This window comes from Bradysia coprophila, unplaced genomic scaffold, assembly GCF_014529535.1.
Source record: "Bradysia coprophila strain Holo2 unplaced genomic scaffold, BU_Bcop_v1 contig_415, whole genome shotgun sequence".
In the NCBI taxonomy this organism is placed as follows: Eukaryota; Metazoa; Arthropoda; class Insecta; order Diptera; family Sciaridae; genus Bradysia; species Bradysia coprophila.
Window position 1 is genome coordinate 254452 of NW_023503670.1, and position 24032 is coordinate 278483.

The 24032-nt window shown below is 34.3% G+C and overlaps 2 protein-coding genes across 9 annotated transcripts; both read right to left on the minus strand.

Moving 5' to 3' along the window:
- Positions 1-1640: 1640 nt before the first annotated feature.
- On the minus strand, positions 1641-8299 carry LOC119082410 (transmembrane protein 65). Of its 3 annotated transcripts, none has more exons than XM_037191943.1 (6): positions 7808-8283; positions 5228-5350; positions 3741-3788; positions 2675-2742; positions 2250-2453; positions 1641-2182 (listed from the first exon to the last, which is right to left on the minus strand). In XM_037191943.1, exons 1-6 carry the CDS (start codon positions 8052-8054, stop codon positions 2057-2059), a joined length of 816 nt encoding a protein of 271 aa, XP_037047838.1. In that variant the 5' UTR covers positions 8055-8283; the 3' UTR covers positions 1641-2056. The 3 variants fall into 3 exon arrangements, with proteins under 3 accessions (XP_037047838.1, XP_037047840.1, XP_037047839.1); XM_037191945.1 differs by lacking the exon at positions 7808-8283 and adding an exon at positions 6995-7013; XM_037191944.1 differs by lacking the exon at positions 5228-5350 and having other exon boundaries at positions 7808-8299.
- A 4504-nt stretch (positions 8300-12803) lies between these two features.
- Positions 12804-23962, minus strand: LOC119082327 (eukaryotic translation initiation factor 4E-binding protein Mextli). Of its 6 annotated transcripts, none has more exons than XM_037191828.1 (10): positions 23835-23961; positions 21401-21590; positions 20979-21283; positions 20707-20902; positions 20537-20608; positions 17703-17763; positions 17273-17639; positions 16952-17216; positions 16569-16816; positions 12804-13357 (listed from the first exon to the last, which is right to left on the minus strand). In XM_037191828.1, exons 2-10 carry the CDS (start codon positions 21504-21506, stop codon positions 13229-13231), a joined length of 1749 nt encoding a protein of 582 aa, XP_037047723.1. In that variant the 5' UTR covers positions 21507-21590; positions 23835-23961; the 3' UTR covers positions 12804-13228. The 6 variants fall into 6 exon arrangements, with proteins under 6 accessions (XP_037047723.1, XP_037047725.1, XP_037047724.1 ...); XM_037191830.1 differs by lacking the exon at positions 23835-23961 and adding an exon at positions 23226-23289; XM_037191829.1 differs by lacking the exon at positions 23835-23961 and adding an exon at positions 23011-23210.
- Positions 23963-24032: the final 70 nt, after the last annotated feature.

The following is a 24032-nucleotide window of genomic DNA, read 5'->3' on the forward strand; positions in this document are numbered from 1 at the left end:
CTCTTTTACGCTCTTTGAACACTGTATACAACAAATTTAAGTTTGATATTAATCTGTTAATTCAATTTGCGTTGGTTTTCACATCTGTTTCGACAAACTTTCTTCTTACTTTACAACTTATATTCTCATTATACTGACGTGGAAAACTGCTGATAAGATCTGGGCCATATTGGTCGACCTTTTGCTCTTTTACATGCAGCTCAAGCCTGACTCTCTAGAGATTGCCCGATCGGACCGATTAAGTCAGGTTTCGGCCCTGTATTATTGCTGCTGCGTCGAAATAGCTTTTGGTTCATACACAGAAAACAAATGAAGGAAATCATGCAAAGTCACTTTAAGAATTATTACTAATCTTGTTCGGACGGCTTTGCTTGCCGCTTATGAACGATAAAGTTATCTAAAAAGTCTAACTAATAAACAATTTTATCGAATCTAATTTCTACGAAGCTTTTTTATGCTTTGATTAAAAAGGGTAGGTAACTACAACTGGTCTGAAATTAGTCTATTCAAATACATTCAGTTTACCATCACATGCGCTTTTATTGTAGAAAGATATAGTTTATTAATTGCAGGTCCTCGATAGTGTCGATTCATTTTTATTTATTTTTATTTTTTGCAAAAATTAAAAATCACATTCTTTATAAAGGTAGAAAAGTCTGGACGAAAAACGAGTTTGGTTCATCGAATGTGATTGGAATTATAGTAAATTCAATTTCGGATATGTTGTGAAACAGACCTTCAGAACCAGTGATGAACTTATTGACTAGGAACGCACCATCAATCGGCATAAATATTTTTAAACAGACTCAACGACTGATGTTTCGAATTCTAATTGGTCGTTTAAGTCGTGAACAATGATGCAGATGCACTGTTTGAAAAACAACGTAGACGTTTTGCAAATTATTGTAAATTGTTGTAATCCTTGAAAGTGGTATAATTCTTAGCAAATAGTCAAATTCGGAATAAAAGTCAAGAGTCTGGTTTTCGTGTGTTTGTTGATCAAGGAATCATTACTCACGGCAAGTGAACTCGACGAAATACAAGATGATGAAGATTACCTTTAAAAAATTGGGGTTAGAATTTCGTGTTAAGCCATTCGACTTACACTTGCTCTCTTTTCATATTAATTTCTCTGTTTCTCCCATATTAAGCGGTGCTAAAATGGTTTTAATTCCATCTAGTAATAAGCAGTAATGTTTCCACCAAGGAATTTGATGTAATAGAAGTCGCATTGACGATTCTGCACAGCTTAATATGAATGATTATTAATCATTGATTAACGAAAGAATTGAAAATCGTATCTTGAGCAGAGATTGTGGACCTCAAAGACAAAATTGCAGAGACCTTCATTTTTGTTACAACTTTCATTCCTTTTTGTCAATTTTTGGTTATAGTTTTATGAAGTGAGTTCCATAATATGCTGCTGTATAAATTGGTCAAAATTTGTTTCCCTCAAATGATTTTTTTTTTAGTTTTAATTTCAAGAAGAAATTGTTATGGAAAATTTAAGTCGCAAACCGGGTGTTGTCGGCGGCCACGGTATATATATATAAATATTTTTGAAAATGTGTATAGTAGAAAATGCGAAAATGTATTTTCTTTTCATTCATTCATCAAGACTTTTACTTATAAGAACAATATTTTATTTACTAATTTTCTCTTGTTGATATATCTATACAAATTCATCTAAACATCGAAAAGGTTTGTATCGTGGACCCGAAGATATTTTAAATATAATTCTTTTTTACAGTTTCTTAAGCATTCAATTCAATTCGGTTTCATGTAATTAATTGTAATAAAATCGTAAATTTTGTTAACAAGATATATAAATAACAAAAATAAATATTTTTTCTTTAAAAAAAAAACTTAGTTTTAAAATAAGTTAGCGATCGAAAATTAGTGTAATTGTAAAAAGTTACGAAATTTAAATTAAATTCGAATAGAAAATGAACACTGTCCATCTTAATAATAATAATAACAATTGAAGGTATACGCACATTGCCACTCAAATTCGAAGGAGTTGATCAATCCTTGAGTCAATCACTTTTCTTTTTATTTACAACTTAACTGTCTTTTGCGTTTCACTTTCATTACCTGCATCGTTGTCGCTCTTTCTCTTTTTCATAAACAACAATGGACACATACCCAACAAGCATCCAATCATAATGCCCAATGCGCGTCCCTATTGAAATTCCATTTCAAGTTTAGTATTTTAACCAGACACAGTTTAGTAAAAGTTTACAACTTACATAACTTGCAACACGTCTGCTCGATTTCAATTCCATTTGTTCCTGGGTAAGTCTTGGTGGTCTCAGTCCGAGAAATTCACAAAACCGTTCTACATAATGTGCCAGTCCTAGGCCTAACACATCGCTTATAGTATTACCGAAACCAGCGGCTGCCATTGTTGAAATGCACATGTACATGCCCATTGTGTGCTCAATGTAGTCACCCTGTGTTCAATTTAGTAAAACGAGTTAAAGTTGGTTCGTTGAGATTTTTATTTGATGGCACATTTCATTGATGTCTTGTGAATAATGTGCGCTAAAGTGGGTACCACAATCAATAAAAGGCTAAGAAGGAAAATGATTGAGCAACTCTCGAATTGTCGTCCCCTTATACTTGAAATTTGTTAAAGACATCAATGGAATGTGTTATAGTGACTCAAACTTACAGCGACGATCATAAAAAAATTATCCAGAAAACCAAAACCAAGGAATGGCACAGCGTTGACGATCATAACTGAAATAAATAATTTTTGAAATCGTTTGGAATAGTAAATTTAACGATTCTCGGTCATACAAAAATTTGGGTGTTCACATGTCAACCATTTCCACACAAAACAATCTCATTTACTACCGACGTTACTATCCTTCGAGAATGGGACATTGAACTTTTGACATTTTTTGTATTTAGATTAAGAATGTTATTGTAAACAAAAAATTGTTCTACACTATTGCCGAAATTTCAAGTTTTTTACTTTTAATTTATATTTCAATTACGACTACGACCCAAATTCAACCCAAAAGCATACCTTTTTCGTGAGAGAATTAAGAAAAAATTTATGTTTGACTGATCTTTGAAAATCAGAAAACAATTAATTAAAAATATAAATGTTTATAATTTTACGATAGTGTAGAATAATTTTTTGCTTAGAATAATGTTGTCTATCGAAATTATTGAAACTTCAGTCCCCCATTACTACTCCCCGATACTAATGATACCTGGATAGTTAAAAACCCCTCTCCGAGAGTAAAATTCTTCAGATTTGTCAATCCTCGAGATTTACTTGGACTTAAACCGCAGCTGTTCATGTAGGTACTCATAACAGTCAATTTTTAAGTTATAAAGGACATTCGATATTTTTAATGTTCCGCTTTGGCAAGGGACCATCAGAGTACAAATAAGTAGGTGTAAATGGTTCATGGTGTGCTTGTGGACATATAATTGAAATTACACAAGTAGAAGCCGAACCCACAATCTTCATGAGTTTAATTATTACAAAGGTGCAAGTGAATAATGTTATGTTTATGTTGTCAAAAAGGACAGATTACAAACTGATACTGTAGAGGAAATGACGAAATGCAAAATTTCCTTGGAAAAATCCTAATTTCATTTATTGTTTCATGTGGAAGTCTTCTTGTTCACGTTAGTTAATGTGTGGAATTCTCCCTTCTCTAAAAGATATAGACGGCTTTCTTTTATCTCCCCAAGTCCTATTAGAATGTAAATTTACTTACTTTTCATCAATTCATCTTTCGTTGGAGGAATTACAGCATGTGCTTCAACTGGAAAAGTGCATATAGTTTATTACATCAAGTGAATTCATCATTGAATTTTTTGTAAAAATAAATAAATAATGAGAAGCAAGACCATTCATGCCCGTGCAAAATTGTATTTTTAAACTTTTGTACTCATGCTTTTTTATGCGTAAATTCCGATTCCTATAACTAATACGGAACCGGTTATCTTTCGTTAATACAAGCGATATGAGTAAACAATATTGAAATGAAAATGTTAGATGTGTTTTATGGTGTTTGGTTTGATGAAACCTGTAATGACTTCATATGAATTATAATTTTGCTTCTATTATCTCAAATGTTTCTACGGAATGGATTGTGTGTATGTATGTTAAAGGAGAGTTCCAAGCATGACATGTTTTCGGGAATTAGAATTCTTGACGATTTTTGTAATTCTCTAAATGGTTTTCCCCAGAATTTTCAAGAAATTAGGAATAAAATCAAGAATTCAATTTCTGGAAAATAAGCTCTGGTTCTAAGTCATGCATAAAAAACAAATATTTAAGAGATAAAAAAAAATGTAAGCTCTTGGCTTTTTACCCCCATATCAAAGAGTTCTATTTTCTTGGCCAGAAGTCCTTGTTTTGCCATCTAAAGAAGCGAGTAGTGCAAATCATAAAATTAAGATATTTTAAGCGCATTCAGAAATCCTTATTCGTTGGATTTGATTTAGAGATGAGCGGGCCGACGTTTTTTCAATACCCGACCCGACCCGGCCCGATCCAATTTTTTGAACCCGAGCCCGACCCGACCCGAGACTTTTCTCTTCACGGCCCGACCCAACCCGACCCGAAAAAAACATCGGCCCGACGTGACCCGACTTTTTTTTACTATAAGAAATTTAATGAAAAATCATTTTCTACGCATAAAGGCTTTGCAATAATCTTATACGCGAAGTAAAATAATAAAATAAGTTAGTGTTTGATGCTTTATAGGCTTTTATTGGCTTACTTTAAATTTGTATTTCTAAGTCGGGCCGGCCCGAATTTTTGTTTTCAAAGCCCGACCCGACCCGGCCCGAATGAATTTTCAAAACCCGGACCCGAACCCGATCGGGCCGGGTCGGGTCGGGTCGGGCCGATGTATTTCGGGCGGCCCGCTCATCTCTAATTTGATTCGATCAAGTTTTTTTTTGTAAATAAATATTGTCACATTCAATTACCAGAAGTGTAATTATATCGATATTAATAAAGCTAAATAAATCAACGGTAACCTGTAATTATACCAGCAACGACCAGACACAATTACAACACCAATTAAGTTTTGTTGCATTTGAAAAATGACATTAATATTTTGATATTGTAATTTGTAAATTGTCAAACGTTGATTGAAATTACAACACTTAAATTCAACAGTATAGTGGAGCACCGCAGATGCTCCAATAGTATTAATATCATACAAAAATAGTGTTCTAAATCGTTTCGTACCCAATTTTTCACTGGTCTCATCATCGATTGCGGTTTCATAAAAAATACCCGACTGGTGATGTTCGATGTGGCCGGGTATATTTGATTGCTTAGGCGTTCTCCATCTGCTTGCAGCCAATTCGCCTGTTTATTTATTTCAAAATTCTTACTTATCGAATTTATGCCAATTGTTTAGTTTGTAAATTTCGTTTTTGTTTATTTTATTGAGTAATTTTGAAGATAAATGTTTTCGTATTATTATCAAGACAGAGAGAGAGAGAGAGAGAGAGAGTGAGTCTGGTGTATGCGTAAAATCTTGAAAATACGAGATAATGAACGTTAAACTGTTCATAAGAAACATCCATTAAGAACAATACGATGTGATTATTACCCGGCATCTGTGAATGCTATTCAGCCATCTTCAAATACAAAATTTCCTTTTCTTAATTGCCTGCGAATTAATTCTCTAAGATAGGTTCGCCGGCGCATACAAATGGCATGTTGCTTCTATAAAATTTATTCAGGCACACCTGCGAATAAGTTTTATATCAACTACGTGACTGGTATTACAACAATTACGCTCATCCACTTTCAGAGCAATAATTACTTGAGTTAATCTCAAACAAAACTTTGACGAAAAATCATAACTCGTAGGTGTCATTAATTTCAGGACAGAGGCAATAAACCGGCGCACAGACAATGGTATATGAGATATTCATGCGACAAATGATGGAAATGATGCTTCTTGTGTAAACTTATGTGTTTATTCAAGTCGAACGCAAGGTTATCAATCACACAAACATTTTGCACATAGAAATGTGAAGTATTCACCTCATATACGTGAGGTAGAGCGTCTTAGCCGTGAAGTAAATTAAACTTTATATCGTTGACAAAATTGGATCTTTCTTCCTAGAAATGTCATTAAAAGTTTGCAAATTATTGACGCATCTGATGAAAAACTAAAAACAATTTAATGATTCATGACTGTGTTTTTGCACATCTGTTGATACTCAATGCATAGACCAATACACAGAAGGTGTCTACGTATATCGAGTGTGCTGATACACAAAGAACGGAAGTGAATTTGCTATCACTGGCGATATTACATTCAATACATCTGCAAATCGCTGCTCATTTTCCAACGAAAATTGATTCAAAATAAACTTAAAGAAATGGGTAGCCATCGGTAGCTGTTATTTTAAAGTAAGCTACCGGAACGATGCTTAATAGAAAGCCAGGCTAAGGAATTTGCTGCTTTTGAACAACAATTTCTGAATAAAGATTTGATTGTTCAACAAATTAAAATTTTCTAATTTTATGCTTAAGTACAACGAGTCGTGTAGGTTTAAGGTTTCTTAATAGCAGCTCTAAAAACGAACACCTATGCAAAACAAGAACATAAAAAACGGTTAATAAGTACGTCCCACTGGCTTTCCTTGCAATGTAATAACAAAAAGCTATGCTTGAGGGAACTACTAAAGGATTTTTTAATAATAGATTGATTACGGTTAGACGGTCATGAAGGAGATTGTCATTCAACTTGCATCTCCGCAAACTTACAATTGTGACAGAAAATGAAAATTAGTTAAATTTAAACTACTAACACAAAAAGACAAATGTAAATGGACCGTATAATTATCAAAGAAACGCGATTATTTAGTCTGTTGTTCTTAGCAGTACTCTTTAAAAAAAATGAAACAAACTCAAATCACTGTTCTCGCACAATTGGCATCCGTCCAATTCGTCACAATAAACAAAAAAATTAAAAGAAAAATGATTTTTTATTACACATTTTTCGAACGAATAAACATTTCACAGAAAAATTGCTTCAATCAATTCACATGGGGCTTGTTATTTACTGCTAATAAACGAATGCGGTTTGGGTTTGTGTGGAAAATTGTTTGTGTGTACCTACGGTAGCAGAAGAAGCATATAAAATCGATTGATTAATTTCCACAATTCTCGCATTATTCGAAAAAGTTGACTGTTATAGTGTTATAGTGTAAGGGAACTGGAACACTTACGGTTCGTGTGATTTATGCCACAGAACGTATAAATCAATAAGTTGCGGCATTTGGTATTTGGTATCCTCATGACGCAAATCCTATCACATTAAATTGCTTAAATTCGGTTATGTATTTATATATACGTAACATCAGCGAAGCAAGAATACGAAACAGGAATAAAAAAAAAAATAAGGAAAAGAAAACTGAACGTAGGTAAGTGATGTAAATATATTGTTACGATACAACATCAGTATAAACAACACAGGTGATTGATGATGTAGCGCATAGCATGAGCGAGTAAATTGAATGGGAGGGTTGTGTCATTCAATTTGATTACATGAGTTTGTTTGTTTTGATGACGATACGTTGGCGCTGAGGGAGTGATAAAAATTTTTTGCAGATTTTTTTCAATTTAAATTAATTTTTTAAGTATATACGACGACACGACGCTCAAGATTGATGATTGTAAATTCTAGTCAGTTGTTTTTCGCTATCTTATCACTGACCTACTATGGCAAAATCATGTTCAAGATTTTCGATATGATAAATGAGTGGGAGTTTTTCTTTTTTCTTTTGTTGTGTACAAAGTTCTTACCTTCGAATTTGATCTTCATTTGATCAAGCTCGAATTGATTCAGTGCACATCGAAGATTGTCACGTTCAAGTTCGTTCATCTGCTTCACCATTTCGTATGCCTTGTGCTGTGACAACACTTTACCATCACTGCCGGATGCATCTAATGTGTTGTCCGGAATAAAATGGCGAGCTGTTGAATGGAGCCCCTGTTTATTGCACGGATTACTTAATATTCTAAATGAACTAATGTGTCGATATAATCGCATCGTATTTGTGGTGTTTTATATTCGTATTGCTTGTCGATTAATTTTATTGGCGTTTACACTTTGGAACACTAATTCGTTAATTTAGAAAAAACGATTTTATTTGTAACACATTTGATTCTATGTTATATTGTACACTAGGTCATTTGGGCGAGAGTTTCGAGGGAGTGCAACACACAACACGCAGAGTGAAAACCGTACGAAAACTAAACTGAAACGAAATGTCAAAAGCTCTGCACTCCTCTCCTAGAACTTTTTTTTGACGTTTCCGATGTTGCCACATGAATGAGTGCGTTCCATTCGATTCATGTTTTAAGTTCAAGTTTATCAGTGTGTTTGAAAGGTTTGAAATTTGAATATGGCACTTACTGTATGAGTATTTCTTCATATCTTAATTCGCTATAGTCGCAACAGCAGCATCCGAATTGTTCAAACTGGTAAAGTAATGTCGAGCGTACAAAGTCATTATTCCGAAAAATTTCGTAAAAGACTTGCCGCCTCAATGATCATTTTATTGCAAACCAACCCGACGCCGCTGCTATGTTGCAAGGTTTTGAAAGAACCTTACTACGTTCGTACAGGCCTTGATCGACATAATTTAAAACAAACTCGTGCCAGACCATCCAATTCCTTTTTCGAATTTGGTAGCTCCATCAATAGAGTGTTTTACTACGGACATTTAGCACAATTTTAGCTGTGGGACACAATAGATTTTCATTCAACTACAAAGTTAATTGCTCCAATTGTTAGTATACGATCGTATCTCATTATTCGAATCACTTACCGAACCAAGGGTATTAATCATCGTATCGTTGGAATACAAATCTTTGCGTTTGCTGACCGTGAAGTAATTGGATATGTTACACCTGCCGTCAGGGAGACACAATGACGAAGCAATGATGCAATATTTATATGTGATTTCTCCGTTTTTCTTTGTGAACTAGTTTGTATGGATTTTATCCTTAATTAACCTTGACCCAATTTCTTTGATCTTAAGTTTGTTCCAATTCTGCTTATTATTACTTTTAGACAAAATTCTTATTGTTTCTATTTTAGTCCACTTGTAAAATATTAGACGCCAGCAAATATTGTTCCACACGTGTCAAACACTCGGAATGATAATAAATTTATTATTAAAAAAAAAAACGAATCGATCATGCTGGCCATACTTATAATGAAATTTTCACCAGGCTCACGACAAATATCAATTACAAATGGCCATTTCTTCACATTATCAAAATTGAAAGGGTGTCACATAAACTACAAATAATGAATGTCATGCCAGACAAATTGAAAATTCGAATATTTGATTTGTCTGACATGACAGACCTTAAGAGTTCTCATCCATTTAGTTTTTTAAACAACCAATTCATGGTGCCACCTAACGTTGAATAGGTGAAATCGTCAATATTTCCATGTAAATTTCAGATCAGCTGATAAAAATGGCTGCCGCCATTTTTTCTGTTCGCTTCAGTTTCAATTGTTTTTATTCGTTTTGTGTGAACAACTAAATGAAATTAGATAAAGTGAAACCATTAAAGCATCAGAATCAATAGCAGGAATCTGTGAAGTGTGCATTTGTATTATGAAAGTTTATGTGTGACGAGAAATATGTGCAATTTATGGAAAAATTCGGTTAAAAACGGGCATTTTAAAAGTTGAAAAAACAATAATCCAAATTACTTTTTCAAAAATCAGAAACCATTATTGCATCCAGAAACGTGTAAATTAAGTGTGTAAATAAACCATAAGCCTCCTTGTGTTGTACCCTAAGAGAAATCACTGCAACTTTCAGACCCTTTTTTTCGGTTTTGTGCTATGAAAAAGGGGTGATTCCTCTTAAAACAAAAGTTTTATTTCTTAATTGAATTATTCTTGTCTCTAGTGCCTCCGTTTTGCCACCAATTTGGATTTTCTACTATGCATACTGGATTGGATTGGATTCGATGGGAAGGGGGGGTTAGCCCAGCACCTAAGCCTCTAGTGGGCCTGTTGTGCTATTGCACAAGTCACTTGATCATATGAATTGTGATTTTTCATCATATCTCTCCGGACTCAGATAGTTCACAAATCGACCGTGTAAACGTCCCATACGTTGTGAATTCTCTAAGCTACGAGTGGTATGCGAAGACCACAACCATCACTAATGACTCATGCATTTTCCCAATGAGCGACTAGTCGATCATTGGCGCTTATCCTACAGTCTGTTGTATATTGTGAATTGTGTCATTGACATTATGTCAATATGGCGTGATTGTTGCGAAGAAATCGAATATTGGATTTCTTTGAAATTTGCGACTTTGTTACGGTCGTACAGCCATTAGATAACTAATAGCGAGTGCTTAATCACCAAGTGATTAGAATAAAACCAGGCAAGCATTTTTGCACCGGGAGTCGAACCCGGGACCTCTTGGGTATGAGACCTATGCTCTACCGATTGAGCTACCTAGATCACTTGCCGAGATATGCAATAGTGCCACCCTCACTAGGGCCCTTCTAGGGCCCAAATCGAAACATCGTAGAACAAATGTTTTCAGTATCGGCGAATGTAATAATATATAGCATAGGTTTCAAGCCTAGAACCGATGAGGGGCTCAAATGCCGTCGGTCTAATAGTACATGTGATTACCTCTCTAATGACACTCCACACTGGATAAATTTTTGTAAGAAAAGTGCAAGTTTTCGGTTTTTAATCACCTTTTACCAGCCACACAAGCTTCGAAGAATCTTTTTGAAAGTGGTTTTGGTTTCTAGTGTCGAAGTCCTTTCTAAGTACATATAAAAAATTCCACTAGAAAATGCGTCCGATTTCGGTAGGCTGTCTTTCAAAATATCCCTCAGGACAATCTACTGACATGCTTCTTTTTGATGAGTCTCGGTAACTTCTGCATCGCTTTTAAAGTCTATATATCCTCACAGTGCCTAAATGGAATATGAGCACTGTATCTTCATAATCTCAGATGTCAGTAAAACGAAATTTCAATTACTTTGGTAAGCCAATTTCTTTATTAAAACGATAAGCATTATCCGATTGTTTGTTGATGTTGTTTTTTCAATAATGGAGTAACAAATAAAAAAGAATTAACTTACGATGATGGTTACGTATAACATTACTTCTTAATATGAACGAGAAAAAAAAGGAAAATCAAATATCCATGCGATCTAATCAATAAATTTTGATTTCTCTTTTTTTGCTGGTAAGATAAATACTTTCATTTGAATAACAATTATTAATTAAATGTTAAATATTTTGTTAAAAATATTAAATAAATTAGGATTTCAGATGTGTATAATAGTCGCATCAGTTAACTTTTCTTCTTCTTCTTTCCACATATCATCAAATACTTTTCTGATTCTTTTTTGTTTAAATAAAAAATAAATAAAAATTCTTTTAAATAATTTCGCATTGCAAAATAATAAAATCGATCAATAAACGGAGAGAAATAATAAAAAAAACAAATTATAATCTTGCGTTGTATCGAAAGTAACAAAATAATAAAAAAAATGACTTTGAAAACATCATATTGATAAAAATAGACTAGAAATTCGAAATAAAAAAACTTTCTTTCAAATACAAACTATAAACTCGTCAGATACTTTCGGCGATCGGATAGACCGTATAAAATTTTAAATCACACACAGACGGAGAAAAAGCAGATAATTTTTAAAATTTTGTTGTCACGTTTTTTTAATTCAATTTATTGTGACACACATCACTGTATCTAATAAGGCACTTTAATGTTATCCACCGTTTTATTTATTCGAATCTTCTTCTTTTTTTTAATAAATAAATGACACATATTATTCTCATCACCGGGAGGGAAAAGATTCGTTTTCCTCGGAAAGACAAAATTTTCACTACTCAATTCGATAAAAAGAAACCTTGCAACATCCCACGGAAATGAACCATTACTGGCTAATATTTGTGGTAATTTTCATTTGCGAGTAATAGTACGTCCTTCAAGCAATTACACAAGTTGTTTATCATGTTTCGGGACCGAAAATTGCCTAAAAACAATAGTACAAAACAGATATGCACATCCCTATTACTCACTGAGCTCGAAATAAATAAATTTTAACGATCATGTTAATGAAGCAATAACTCATTTTCCGGGGTGGCAGTAAGTAAAACAACTTACGCAATCGTTTGCACACTGCTATTTTGAACAGTGAGATTACAGCCCTTGCATTCGGTGCAGGAAAACTTCCCATTTGTCAAAATAAAAATGTCAAACGAAGGGTGTAAGCTTCTGTCACATTTCTAATGGAGTTATATGCTCAAAATTATGCTTCGTGTCTTTTTTTTTGGTTGACTTGGTGACCAGGTGTTTGACAGAAATTTGATAATTGAAATTTTGAAATACCAAAGCTTAGTAAATTTCACTTTGTAACACAAGCTGTGACAAATTTCTATAAATTAACGAAAATTGATTTACCAGGCCAACAACAGGTCATATAGTCTCTCACACTCAAAGCTTCTTCTTATGATTTCTACCATATCGAAATGCAATCCACCTTATGTGTTGTGTTTGTGACAAATTTTAACAAAATCCAAACTTTTCTAAATTTCCAATTTTTCGAAATTCAAATTTTTGAATTATTCCACCAAAGTTTAACATTAAAAAATAGAAAAGGGTGCCGTATGCATCTCCAATATTTGTTAATGTGATGGTTAATGGGTTATGAGTTACGCACTTAATCTTAATATTGAGTATAGTTATACACGTAAAAGGATTAAATTGATTTATGGGGTTTTAACTAATTAGACTAAAGTTGTTTACAGTTCAAATAAAATATTTTCGATTTATCTGTATGACTGTACCAATATATAGATTATTATCAAGCGAATGTCAGCCCGCAACCTCAGACTAAAAATATTTTTACTACACATCTTTTGTGTGATGTTTTTTTGAGTTTTTTTTTAAATTATTTTTTATTTCTCTAAATAATTGTTCCTGCTTTTTATTCAAATAAGAAATTAGAAAAAAACTCCTTAACTTACAAATCAATTAGCAAATCAACTAATTTTCATGAATTATGTTGTGTTCGTTTCCCGTTCAAATAAAACCAAACCAAATGCCCATTTCGAATGAACAACAAAAAATTATTTAAAATTGTTGGGCATTTTTGGTTTTGATTTCTTTCTTTCTCTTTTTAAACTTTCTCTGCATTATATATTATTCAGGATCCGGTGAATCAGATTTATTATCGTCTGCTACAACTGGAGTAAATTTCGCATAGGGATTGGATTTGAGCATCAACATGTGTTTGTCAGCATCAAATCGATCTTTTTCATCATCGAGATTCTGTTAGAGAAAAATTGAATTAAAATTGAGTTTCTGTTCGAATAATGGTTACCATGGAAATTGTTTTCCTCACCGTTTTTTTACTTGTTGACTAGTGGTTAGTGTTTGTATTTTATGGCATGTGTTTAGTTTTTTTTTGTTTGTAAAAAAAGCTACAATAAGAAGCTTAACTAGTTAAGCTAACCCCAAGCGACAGTAACAAAACTAAATTTGATTGTTGTATGTTGTTGTGTACTCGGTTAGTTTAAAGGAATGACAACTTTCGAAAATTTGTAAATGGTGAATGGCGATACGTTTTCAGCGAAATTTATTTTACATGACTAGGAATTAAAAGATAAAAAGTAGAGTTTTCGTGTGAATTTTGTAGATCCGAGGCGTAGCTGAGGTCAACAAATACACAAAAACGAGACTTTTCATTTTTTTATCATTCCAGTTACATAATGGATTGTACATGGTAAGGGCGTCGAAAGAAGTGCTTGAAACATGAAAAGTACGGTTTTCGACCCATGTAGCATGCAATAGTTATTTATACAACCGAGCGATAAATGCTTTTGTAGGCACTAGATTTGTAGATTGTCACTCGAGGCCGTAGACCGAGTGTGACAATACATATCGTGTGCCTAAAAACGCATTTATCATCGAGTTGTATACAATATTTTTAGCAATAAAGACAACGGAAAGTCCTACTCTTCGTCACTTGTTGCGAAAAATACTTTTGATCTTAAAAAATTAATTAGTAAAATTAGTAAAATACTATAAAAGCCGAGGGGTAAACCACTATTTTGTGATTAACATGGTTAATCAGTTAATCTGTTAATCAGAAACATAAGTTTTGTGAATCCAAACGGTTAATCGGTGATTAACATTGATTAACCGCTATATTTCACGTTTATTTGTAGTTTTGCGACGATTCCCCCGGTCAAATGCTGGTTAATCAGCAATTCGTCATCATGTTAATCACTGGTTAATCATGTTAATCATGTTAATCACGTCAAAAAATAGAGTGGTTTACCCCTCGATAAAAGCAGGAAGAAAATGACAGACAAATAAAGTTGTTCTGATCTCTGATTGCCGTGCGAAGTGAATCAAATCAAGTATTATACAAAAATCGACAAAATCTGACATGTATTATTTGTGGGACATAAATTGCCACAAAAAAAAAACCGCAGAGTCTATTTTCTAGAAGATTCGAGAATTTTCTTTGATTTTTTCGAATTTTTCTGAAATTTTGCTTTAAGAGTTTCGAGAAACTTTTGTTAAAAATTTAACTATCAAAAAATATAATGAAAAAACTCATAAAATCACTCCCTCCCTTAAATTATTTAATACGACGAATTTATTAATTGACATTCAATATTTCATTGACGCGACGATTTAAGACCCTTGGCAAGTTTCTAGCCTACATTTGTGCGCAAAAATATTCGTTTTTTGATGATTTCTTTGAACCAAAATCTTTTTTTGAAAAAGTAAAGCCATTAAAGCATGAAAAATGTGTTGCTTTTGAAGGAAAAATTGGTTTGTCTGTCATAACTTTACCCACTTGGAGAAATCAATGCAAAATGTGTAATTTACACATTTTGCAAAGGTTTCTCCAAGTGGGATAAGTTATCAACCACAAAGCTATTTTTCCTTTAAAAGTAACACATTTTTGCATGCTTTAATGGTTTGTACTTTTTCAAAAAAAGATTTTGGTTCAAAGAAATCATCAAAAAACGAATATTTTTGCGCACAAATGTAGGCTAGAAATTTGCCGAGGGATTAGCGCTCTTAAGAATGCAATTTTTGTTCGCAACAAGATCATAATAAAGGTTAAAAGATTAATTTATCAACCAGATCAGAACATTCTTATTTACGAGCGGTATGAGGCCGAAAACACACGATCAATTTTGCATTGCTGCGTTTTCCATAGTACAAAGTACACTACATATCGGGTTAAACTGGAAAACGCAGAATAATTGTCGATTTTAGCAATGCAAAATTGCTCGTGTGTTTCCGACCTACCTAAAGAGATTTTATAAACAATGTCACGATGTTCCTAAAACTACTAAGCAAAACTGAAAAGTTTCTTTTTAGATTTTTTTTTTTGTAAAAGTCAAGAGAATACGAGAATGTCAGGAAAATTCAAGAATTTTCCAGAAACATTTTCTTAAATCCGTGATTTTTTCGAATTTCCTGATTTTCGATCTCGAGGAATTTCAAGAAAAATTAATAAACTTCGCGAAAATATGCAATCATGTTACACGATTTTTGGGTAGCTACTTATTATATTAACCCATCGCAGGCAAGCAAAACGACATTTGATTTTTTTGCAGTTGTGGAATCCAACAATTTCAATTCATATCAGGTTATTCATTCCACATGCGATGTTGACAAAAATTCGTAAATCGATGAAAATATCGTTATGACGCACGGATTAATGTGGAATAAATAATATTATGAAATGGATCGATTTTGTTTGTTTTTATAATTCAGTTGTTCTCATACACCAAAATGAAGTACTTGAAGTACTTCAATCACGAATTCATTTGTTAAAATTAGTAGGTGAAGAAAGAATACGCAAAATCTGTTCGTCACTTCATTTCGTTTCGTAAGATTTCTTTTGTTTTATTCTAAAATAAGTTCATTTTTAGTTTTTTTTACATAAAATTATTTCGTTTTTTTTCCTTAAACTGACGTCTTAAACATTTCATTTTTATTGCTAATTCATAATTCTACTTTCTAAGATTGCGAATTTAGTTATTCCCGTAATTTAGTTACCATCAAAAAAAAAGTTGACACAACTCGTATGTTTATCACAGTCCAAAGACATCGAAAATGGAATTCATCGATCAAAAAAATTGAACCAAATAATAAAGGAAATTAGTTACAATTTTTCAGTGGATGTTCTTTGAATTTAAAGGAAAAAAAGCAACACTGGATATATGTACGCGCGCAGTCTCGAATTTTTTTTTTGTCCTCGAGATTGTAATCGCGGTGTAAATTGATTTTTACAATATTGTAAATAAAATAATTTTTTTTAGAATTTGAATTCCAGAAACAAATTCAAATTTCGATTGAATTTTTTATAAGCTCTCCCACATGTTATTGTAAGTCCACACAAAAACTAAAAGCATTTTGTTAGTTAAGCAATTGAATTAAAACGACACAGACCGCGTCGCTGATAGCTGTTAGTTGTCTTGTAGTTGGTGTTGTAAGCACTATTATCGCTTACCTTATTACGCACAATGGACGGCCACTTTTCGCAAATTTTCACCCAGTCTTTCGGCAATGCCCACGAATGCGGTGACTTGGCGTAGTACATCAAACGGTCATATTCGTGAACGACACGTGCTGACAATTCTTTGGCATCCATCATTTTGCCGCCTTCGGGAGTGCTGTCCTTACGGGAGAAATGACTTCGACGCGATCTTGTCAAGCCGTTCAGTGGCACTGCTGGTTGATTCGATATCGCTGGAGGATCTGGTTCATTTGGGCATGGGAAGAAATGGGAAAAATTTGAATTTGTTTGCCATATTGAAATTGAACAAGCACAAAGACATAATCGTGTAGTTCACCCTTTGACTTACGTGAAATATTAGCAAAATTAAATCTTACCATTTTCAACAATGAAAACATCGTCGTCAATGTCAACGCTGTTATTATTGAGCAACCGCGATGAAGACATCATGTTCAGACCGATACCACTGTCTGCGAATGGTGATGAGGAATTTAGTTGATGCGATAGCGGTATGGACGCTGGTGCAGTCATTGTTGGTGTTGATGCTGTAGAATTCATCGACCCATCAAGGGCAGCACTCGCCTCAGCAGTTTGCAGAAACTCGTTACTGCTGAAGTAGTCATCCAAAACCAATTTTGCCATCTGACGAAAAATGTGTTAAAAGCAGCCATTTCCTCGAAAATAACCGTCCGAATTACCTGCACAAGCTCAAAACGATCTCCAGTTATTTTAATGCTGTGATTTCCAATGTCCACAGTGTATTTGTATTCGCCCAGCGAGGCATCGTTTGTGGAAAGGCTGTGTGACAACAGTTGTCGTCCCGTGTTTCGTTGTGTCTTACTGACACCAATACCGCCAATGAAAGTCGTTGCTTGATTTGGCACACCGTTGAAATTGTTCATTAACTGACCACCTGACACGGACATGCTATTTCGATTTGCTCTCGGCACAGCTTCATCCGATGCAGATGAGGCAAGAGAACTGCATGAACCGCCCTGTGGTGCGTCAGATCGCACAGGTGATGCATTACGGCGAATCGTATCTTCGATTAATTGTTTCGCGCAACTGAAATTTCATGGTTTCTCAATCGATTGGCGACGATTGATTTTTTTTTTGTTCGAAACTTACTTTATGTTATCTTCGCCAGGTCCGGTAATTTGCACGAGACGCTCTTTCGCTCCAGGATTTACTGTAAATTATTTCAAACGATTCTAATTAGCTTGGGGTGTTAGTTACAGTTGTCTTAAGCGAATGTTTACACCATGCACATAGAGGCGTATGTGTCACAATTTATGTTGAATGTTTGTGTACGATTAAAATATACGAAATGAAATTTAAAATAAAATGATAAAAATGCAACTAACGTAAACATTTGGACATCTGGATCATTTCTATGCGTAAGTACGAAGCGTAGAAATAATTATGAGTCGAGCAAATCGCTTAAAATCAGACACAAACTGTTAGCCTGATTTTAACAGGTTTCTTCCAAGCAAACGGTTAAGCCGAACAAAATGAACCGAACACGAACCGATGTCATCCATAACCACAACTTATTTTGCTTTGTTGTTTTGACAATTGCATTGTTAATAGTGGAAGAAATCTATCAATAATGGCGAAAACATTCGAAAATTGATGTGTGTTCGAAACATGTCATGTATTCAATAGAATCTAGATGAGTGAGGAGACTTGTGTGTACATGTCTAAACGGTCTAAACAAAGTAAAATGTTCAAACTTGTACAATCATTTGACGTGTCAGATTTATTCTTGAAGCTCGTTCATTAACTTTCTCGATACTTTCAAAGAACTGCAACGCCATCGATTTTTGAAGATTTTGGGGGTAAACCATGATGGTGAGTATTGCGATTTCGTAGACTTTTGACATAAAATATATGTCACAAGTTCACGAAACTGCCATACTTACCAAGGCTGTATACTTTGGGGAGGTCACGCAGATCGCCATTTTATTAGATACGCGGGAACACACCTTTTCCATACAAACAAATTCACCAAAATTAAATTTGTATGGCGTGGTGAATTTTTTGTATGAAACGTGTTGTGTAACCCGCGTATCTGCATCTGCGTGACCTCCCCAAAGTATACAGCCTTGATACTTACGAACTTTACGAACCATAATGATCCCTTTTATGTAAAAGAGCGGTTCACTTTTAGTTAAAACTCTCGAGAAAGAGATAGAACTCCCGAGGTAAGTTTAGTTGGTACGACTTTCGAGGAGATTGGAACAGTCTAACTGTTTCGCGTACTCAAAAGTCCCGAGAGGTTAGGTTAGATAGTTTTTAACGTATGTGTCTTAAACCAAGGCTGTATACTTTGGGGAGGTCACGCAGACCGCCATTTTATTAGATACGCGGGAACACACCACTTCTGATGATTTTACATGTAAAAAATTTCACCACATCATCAAGACGACGAGAATCATCAGAGTAGGTGAATTTTTGTATGAAATCGGCCATTTTATCATCAACTGTGGTGTGTAACCCGCGTATCTGTATCTGCGTGACCTCCCCAAAGTATACAGCCTTGTCTTAAACGCCTTAAATCTTAAAATATGTGTCAAAGCCACCGAAATTCTGAAATATTTATGATGACCAATCATGTAAACAAACAACAATATTGTCGTTTGGTGTAATGTGAGGTTCAAAAGAGATGACCCAGTAGAAATAAAATGTCGGCAGTTATCTTAAAAAGGACGTTTTAGCCAGAGAGATGCTAAGATCACGGCTGGGACGCCGTTTCTAGCCGTCCCAGCCGTCATCTTAGCATCTCTCTGGTTTTAGCGGAAACGCTTTATTTTACTGTGTTTACATTTCCGGTGAAATAAATTAGTGCAAAAGCATACACTTTTGAGGAGCTCATCGTCCAAATGTAATTTTCATCACACGAACTACGAAAATTGTAATTTTCGGTTCCCAAACGGGAAGCGAAAGTAAAAAAATGCAAGTTATGTATCGATATCGGTTAATACATAATGCGAAAGTCGATGTACATAATGCGAAAGTCAAATCTTGTCAAGATGTTTACTTTGATCAATATTGAACAAACCGTGCCCCAGTGCTCTGATTAATGTTAACATACAAAGTTGATGACGAATAATTCAAAGGATATTGTTGTTGTTTTTACGTCTGATTGTTGTGATGGTTGATAATATTAATATTTTCTTATACCAGGGGGCTGCCGCCCCTGGACCCCCACAAATGTCAGCATATTTTGGTTTAATTCATCATACGATAACGCATTTCTTTGAGTTTATGTGCCTCAATTACAATTTTCGTAGTTTTCGTGATAAAAAGTTATGTGGATCACACGGGACGACGTAAAGAAATTCAACCTGTGCGATTGCGGCCCTTGCCTTCGGCGCGGGCAGCAACTCTCGCACACGGTTGAATTTCTTTACTTTCGTCCCTTGTGATCCAAATAACTATTTGAATACAAAGGGAAGAAAACTCGAGAAAAATTGCAGAATTCACGTCATTTTCGTCCTCAAAGCATAGAAAAGCTTTTATGATTTACGATGACAAATTTTCTTCCTAAAAAAGAAGTGTTTTTTCGTGCTAGTCCGGCCCTGCTCAACGATACCGTTCCGTGGACATTTCAGAGACAGAAAAGGAGCTACTCTTGCTATGTATTTATTCAGACGATTAATTGCATTATGAATCACTGTGAATAAGGTTTCGATTTGCGATTAATTTTAATTTTTAGTTTTATGATTTCAATAAGACGTGATCATCAACGTTACAATGTATGTCACCGTTAGCAACGAACGTTAATGGGAGTGATAGGACGGTTTGAAACAAAACCGAATGATGATGGTAATTTTATGAATGCATTTCCATTAGCGCAATATTCGAAAAATGATAAAATAAGTTTTGAAAGCGGCAAGCGTGCATAAAGCATGTTAATTTTGCATAGCAGAAAGCACATTTATTTACACCAATTTCATTACCTCTCTGGAAAGAAATTATCGTCTCGCTCAACTCTTCGATCATATGTACTCTACGTCCCTTTATTCCCATTACTTATTGAAAGAAATTATTTGAGAAAGAAAAAAAATTCAAAATTAACTTCCTACATATAATTGGAAACGAAAGATAGAAGAAAAATGTTAAAAATCACCTTTGCCACTGTCTGCGTTGCGTATTACTACTTCATCTTTGGAGTAGTTTTTTCCAGGTATTTTCGTCGGTTTATTGAATTTACCCGAAGCGCGTATTAATTCGCCCGGACTCAGCATCTGGGAATTTTGAGTCGATGATGGGGGGGAGGTGCCTAACAATGTAAGATCGATCATCATTGCCTGAGGAATTTCTGGCTGCAAGAATTTCGATTTATTATTTTTTTCGGTTCGGAAAATAAACATACAGAGACGTTGTGTCCATACTACTCACCTGAACATGAACATCAGTTGCCTTGTGTTTGTAATACGTATTTAGACCATCTGAAATTTGCCACGATTTTGCTCTCAACTCAATCAACTCCAGTAAATGCATTCGTGAAATTATATTAAGTCGTTCATCCTGCGAAGCATTTCGAAACGTAATAAATGCTCGATCGAGTGTATCCTTGGAAATAATTTCCAATTGTGGGCCATGTACACGTAGATTTGATAGCAATATGTTCATGTTATCGGCATTGTATTGACCCGCTGATAAATTGCTCGCAATATTTTCAGTCAACGTTATCAGTTCCTCAACTGAAACATTTAATTAATTTTTAGTTTAATTTTCGTTTGCTTTTTTTTGTTTTTTTTTTTCTTATCCAAACATCAACCAACATGTTTTTACGATTTGTAAAGCGAGAAATCACTTACTTGATTGCACCTCATAGACGAACGATGGTACATTCGATCTTGATGTTGACGTTTTTAAAGGCCTAGGTGGTTCCAGATTTTTTATTGGTCGTCCGATTTGTGACATGTTTGGTATTTGTACAAAAAAATGAAAAAGAAATCGTTTGGTTTGCAACAAAACGGTTAGTTTTTACAGTTGCCGCACCTCCCCCTAGAAAAAACAGAAATATTTGACGCTGTTAGAGTTTCTGTAAAACTATATTTAAGAGTGATATCGCCAAAACTTGAACCAATTTGAAAACAATGGTTCGGCGATCCAGGCAAGCTATAGCTCGTTTGAATCGTCTCTCAATTCTAAGAAATAGCGATCTTTTAGTTTTTCTGTTAGTTTCCCATTTTCGGAGTGAACACGTGAAAAGTCATAGCATGTCAAGGGGTGGTGAAAACAGTTTTTTTGTGATAGCTCAAGATAGACTTGTTTCTAAAAGTAGAAAATTTGTAGGAATATAGGCCTTTGGCAGACCTTCATAAAGAGTATAATCATCGGTATGGGCCGCCACCCGTTCTAGACTTATGACTCAAAATATGGTCAATGTTTGGTCAGTGCTACTGGCTTGCAACAGAATTTATCCGCGGAACTGACTATAGGGTGTTGTAGCTGGACTTACCCTCTTTTATTATACGTATAAAAAACCCCAGATAAATTCTGTTGCAAGCCATAAAGTTAGTTGAAGTAAAATGTCGCTCCAGGAGACCCATATTTTTCAGTGTTTTCAACTTGTTTTTGGTCTTCAAACAGGCTGGAGCGATGGGAATGAAATAAACTAAATCAAAATTACATGTTCAGCTCGAAATTGTCTTGAACCGAGCGATCATTGGTCTTGAAAATGTTGCTTTCCTCCTTCTTCGTAGAAGGTGGAAAACCTCATTTCTTTGACTTCACAAAATTAACAGAAACTCAATTGCTTGCTACGAATATAGGTTTATTGTAAAGCAGAGATGCGCAGCGTTCGTTTACAGTCAATAAATGGTCACTCAAGATGTAATTTGTGCTTCACAAGAGGGTTCTGAGGGTTCTGAGTGCATAATTGTAAGAAATTTGTGTTGTTCATAAATTCAGTGACTACCGTTTGGATTCAAGTAGAATATGATGAAAAACCTCATTTTTCAGGCTCTGTATCTATAAATTGAACGATTTCTATACAATATAAATTACCGGTAAATTTTATCAAAATTTTCGGTATTACCGATTACCGGTTTTGTAAAAACCAACGGTAATTGCATTCCCTAGATGTGAATTATGTGATAAAATGATCAAAAACTAAATTTTTCGAAACTTAAGAACCCATCGCAATCTAGTTGATAGTTTTGATTTGTTTGTTTATTTTTTCGTTATCTCCAACCCGCTTATTATATCTATCAAGGTTATCTTTCGATGCAGCTTACAGACTTAATATTCAACGCTCACATTTATCATTATTGGCTACGTGTAAAATGCGTTAACTAACGCAATAAATTTTTATGTCGACAACGCTGCATAAGTCAACAAATCCAAAGTTTAACGTTGCTCAACGACTTGATCGCATGACTCACTGTATCTAATGATCCAACTAGCAACTTATTTTACATACCACTTCAGTTCAACTAAAAGGAAAAATACACAGATACTCTCATGGTCAATTGTATTAGATAATGTCACTGTATGGTTTTGGAAAATTAAAAAAAAAATACAACTCTGTCCTCATGCATCGTTTGTTTCGAAAATCTAATTAGAACTGATTATTCGTTTCCACTAAATTAAAGAACTCTGTCAGCACCGCTGAAATAAGATTCACTGAATTTTTACCTCACGCATTTAACGTATCTCCAGATATAGAAGAGTCGAATGTAAAGAATTTGATATTTGCACAGAGTAGATAAAGGAAAAGCATTAAACTTCAATAACGAAAAAATAAATGACTTGGTACTGGCATTGTGTACGTACGAGAGCGTATATATGTAGTACTTAAAGTACAGAAAGTGATTTTCTTATTAGATTTAGATAAATGGTGAACATGAACATGTAATCAAAAAAACCTATTTTCTTTCAGATAGGCATTCTAACAAGACAAATTATCGAAGTCCGATGCATAGCGAATGTTTTATGTAGTCAAATTGATGAGTAATTAATTCAAAATATTTTTGTAAAATCGGAAATTATTTATATTAATTAGTGACACACACTGTATGTAGCCCCGCAAGTGCCACAAAGATTTTTTTTTTGGAATGTCGTCAACACTCTTGTGGAAAAATATATTGGTTAGGTTTTATTTTTGCGATTTAAAAACACGCAATTAAATGTTTGCGTTACGATTGTTGCATATTTTTTCCGGATGGAAAATGTGCGGACATATTTTGACGATCGCTTAGATTAGGGTAAAATTAATATGCACAAATTTTTGAAGTCCAAATTTACCTTTTAATTAAAGAAAATGAAGAGCTAACGCGAATATTTTTTTTCGACAAAATGAAACATTCACACCAATACACATGCGAGCACATATGTTACACCAATTTTGAATTTCGTCCATGTGACAGAATTAGTGAGTGCATTCGATGTTGGTGCAGTAAATTATTTCTTTCGCGAAAACGGTGATCAGTGTAGAGCTTTTGA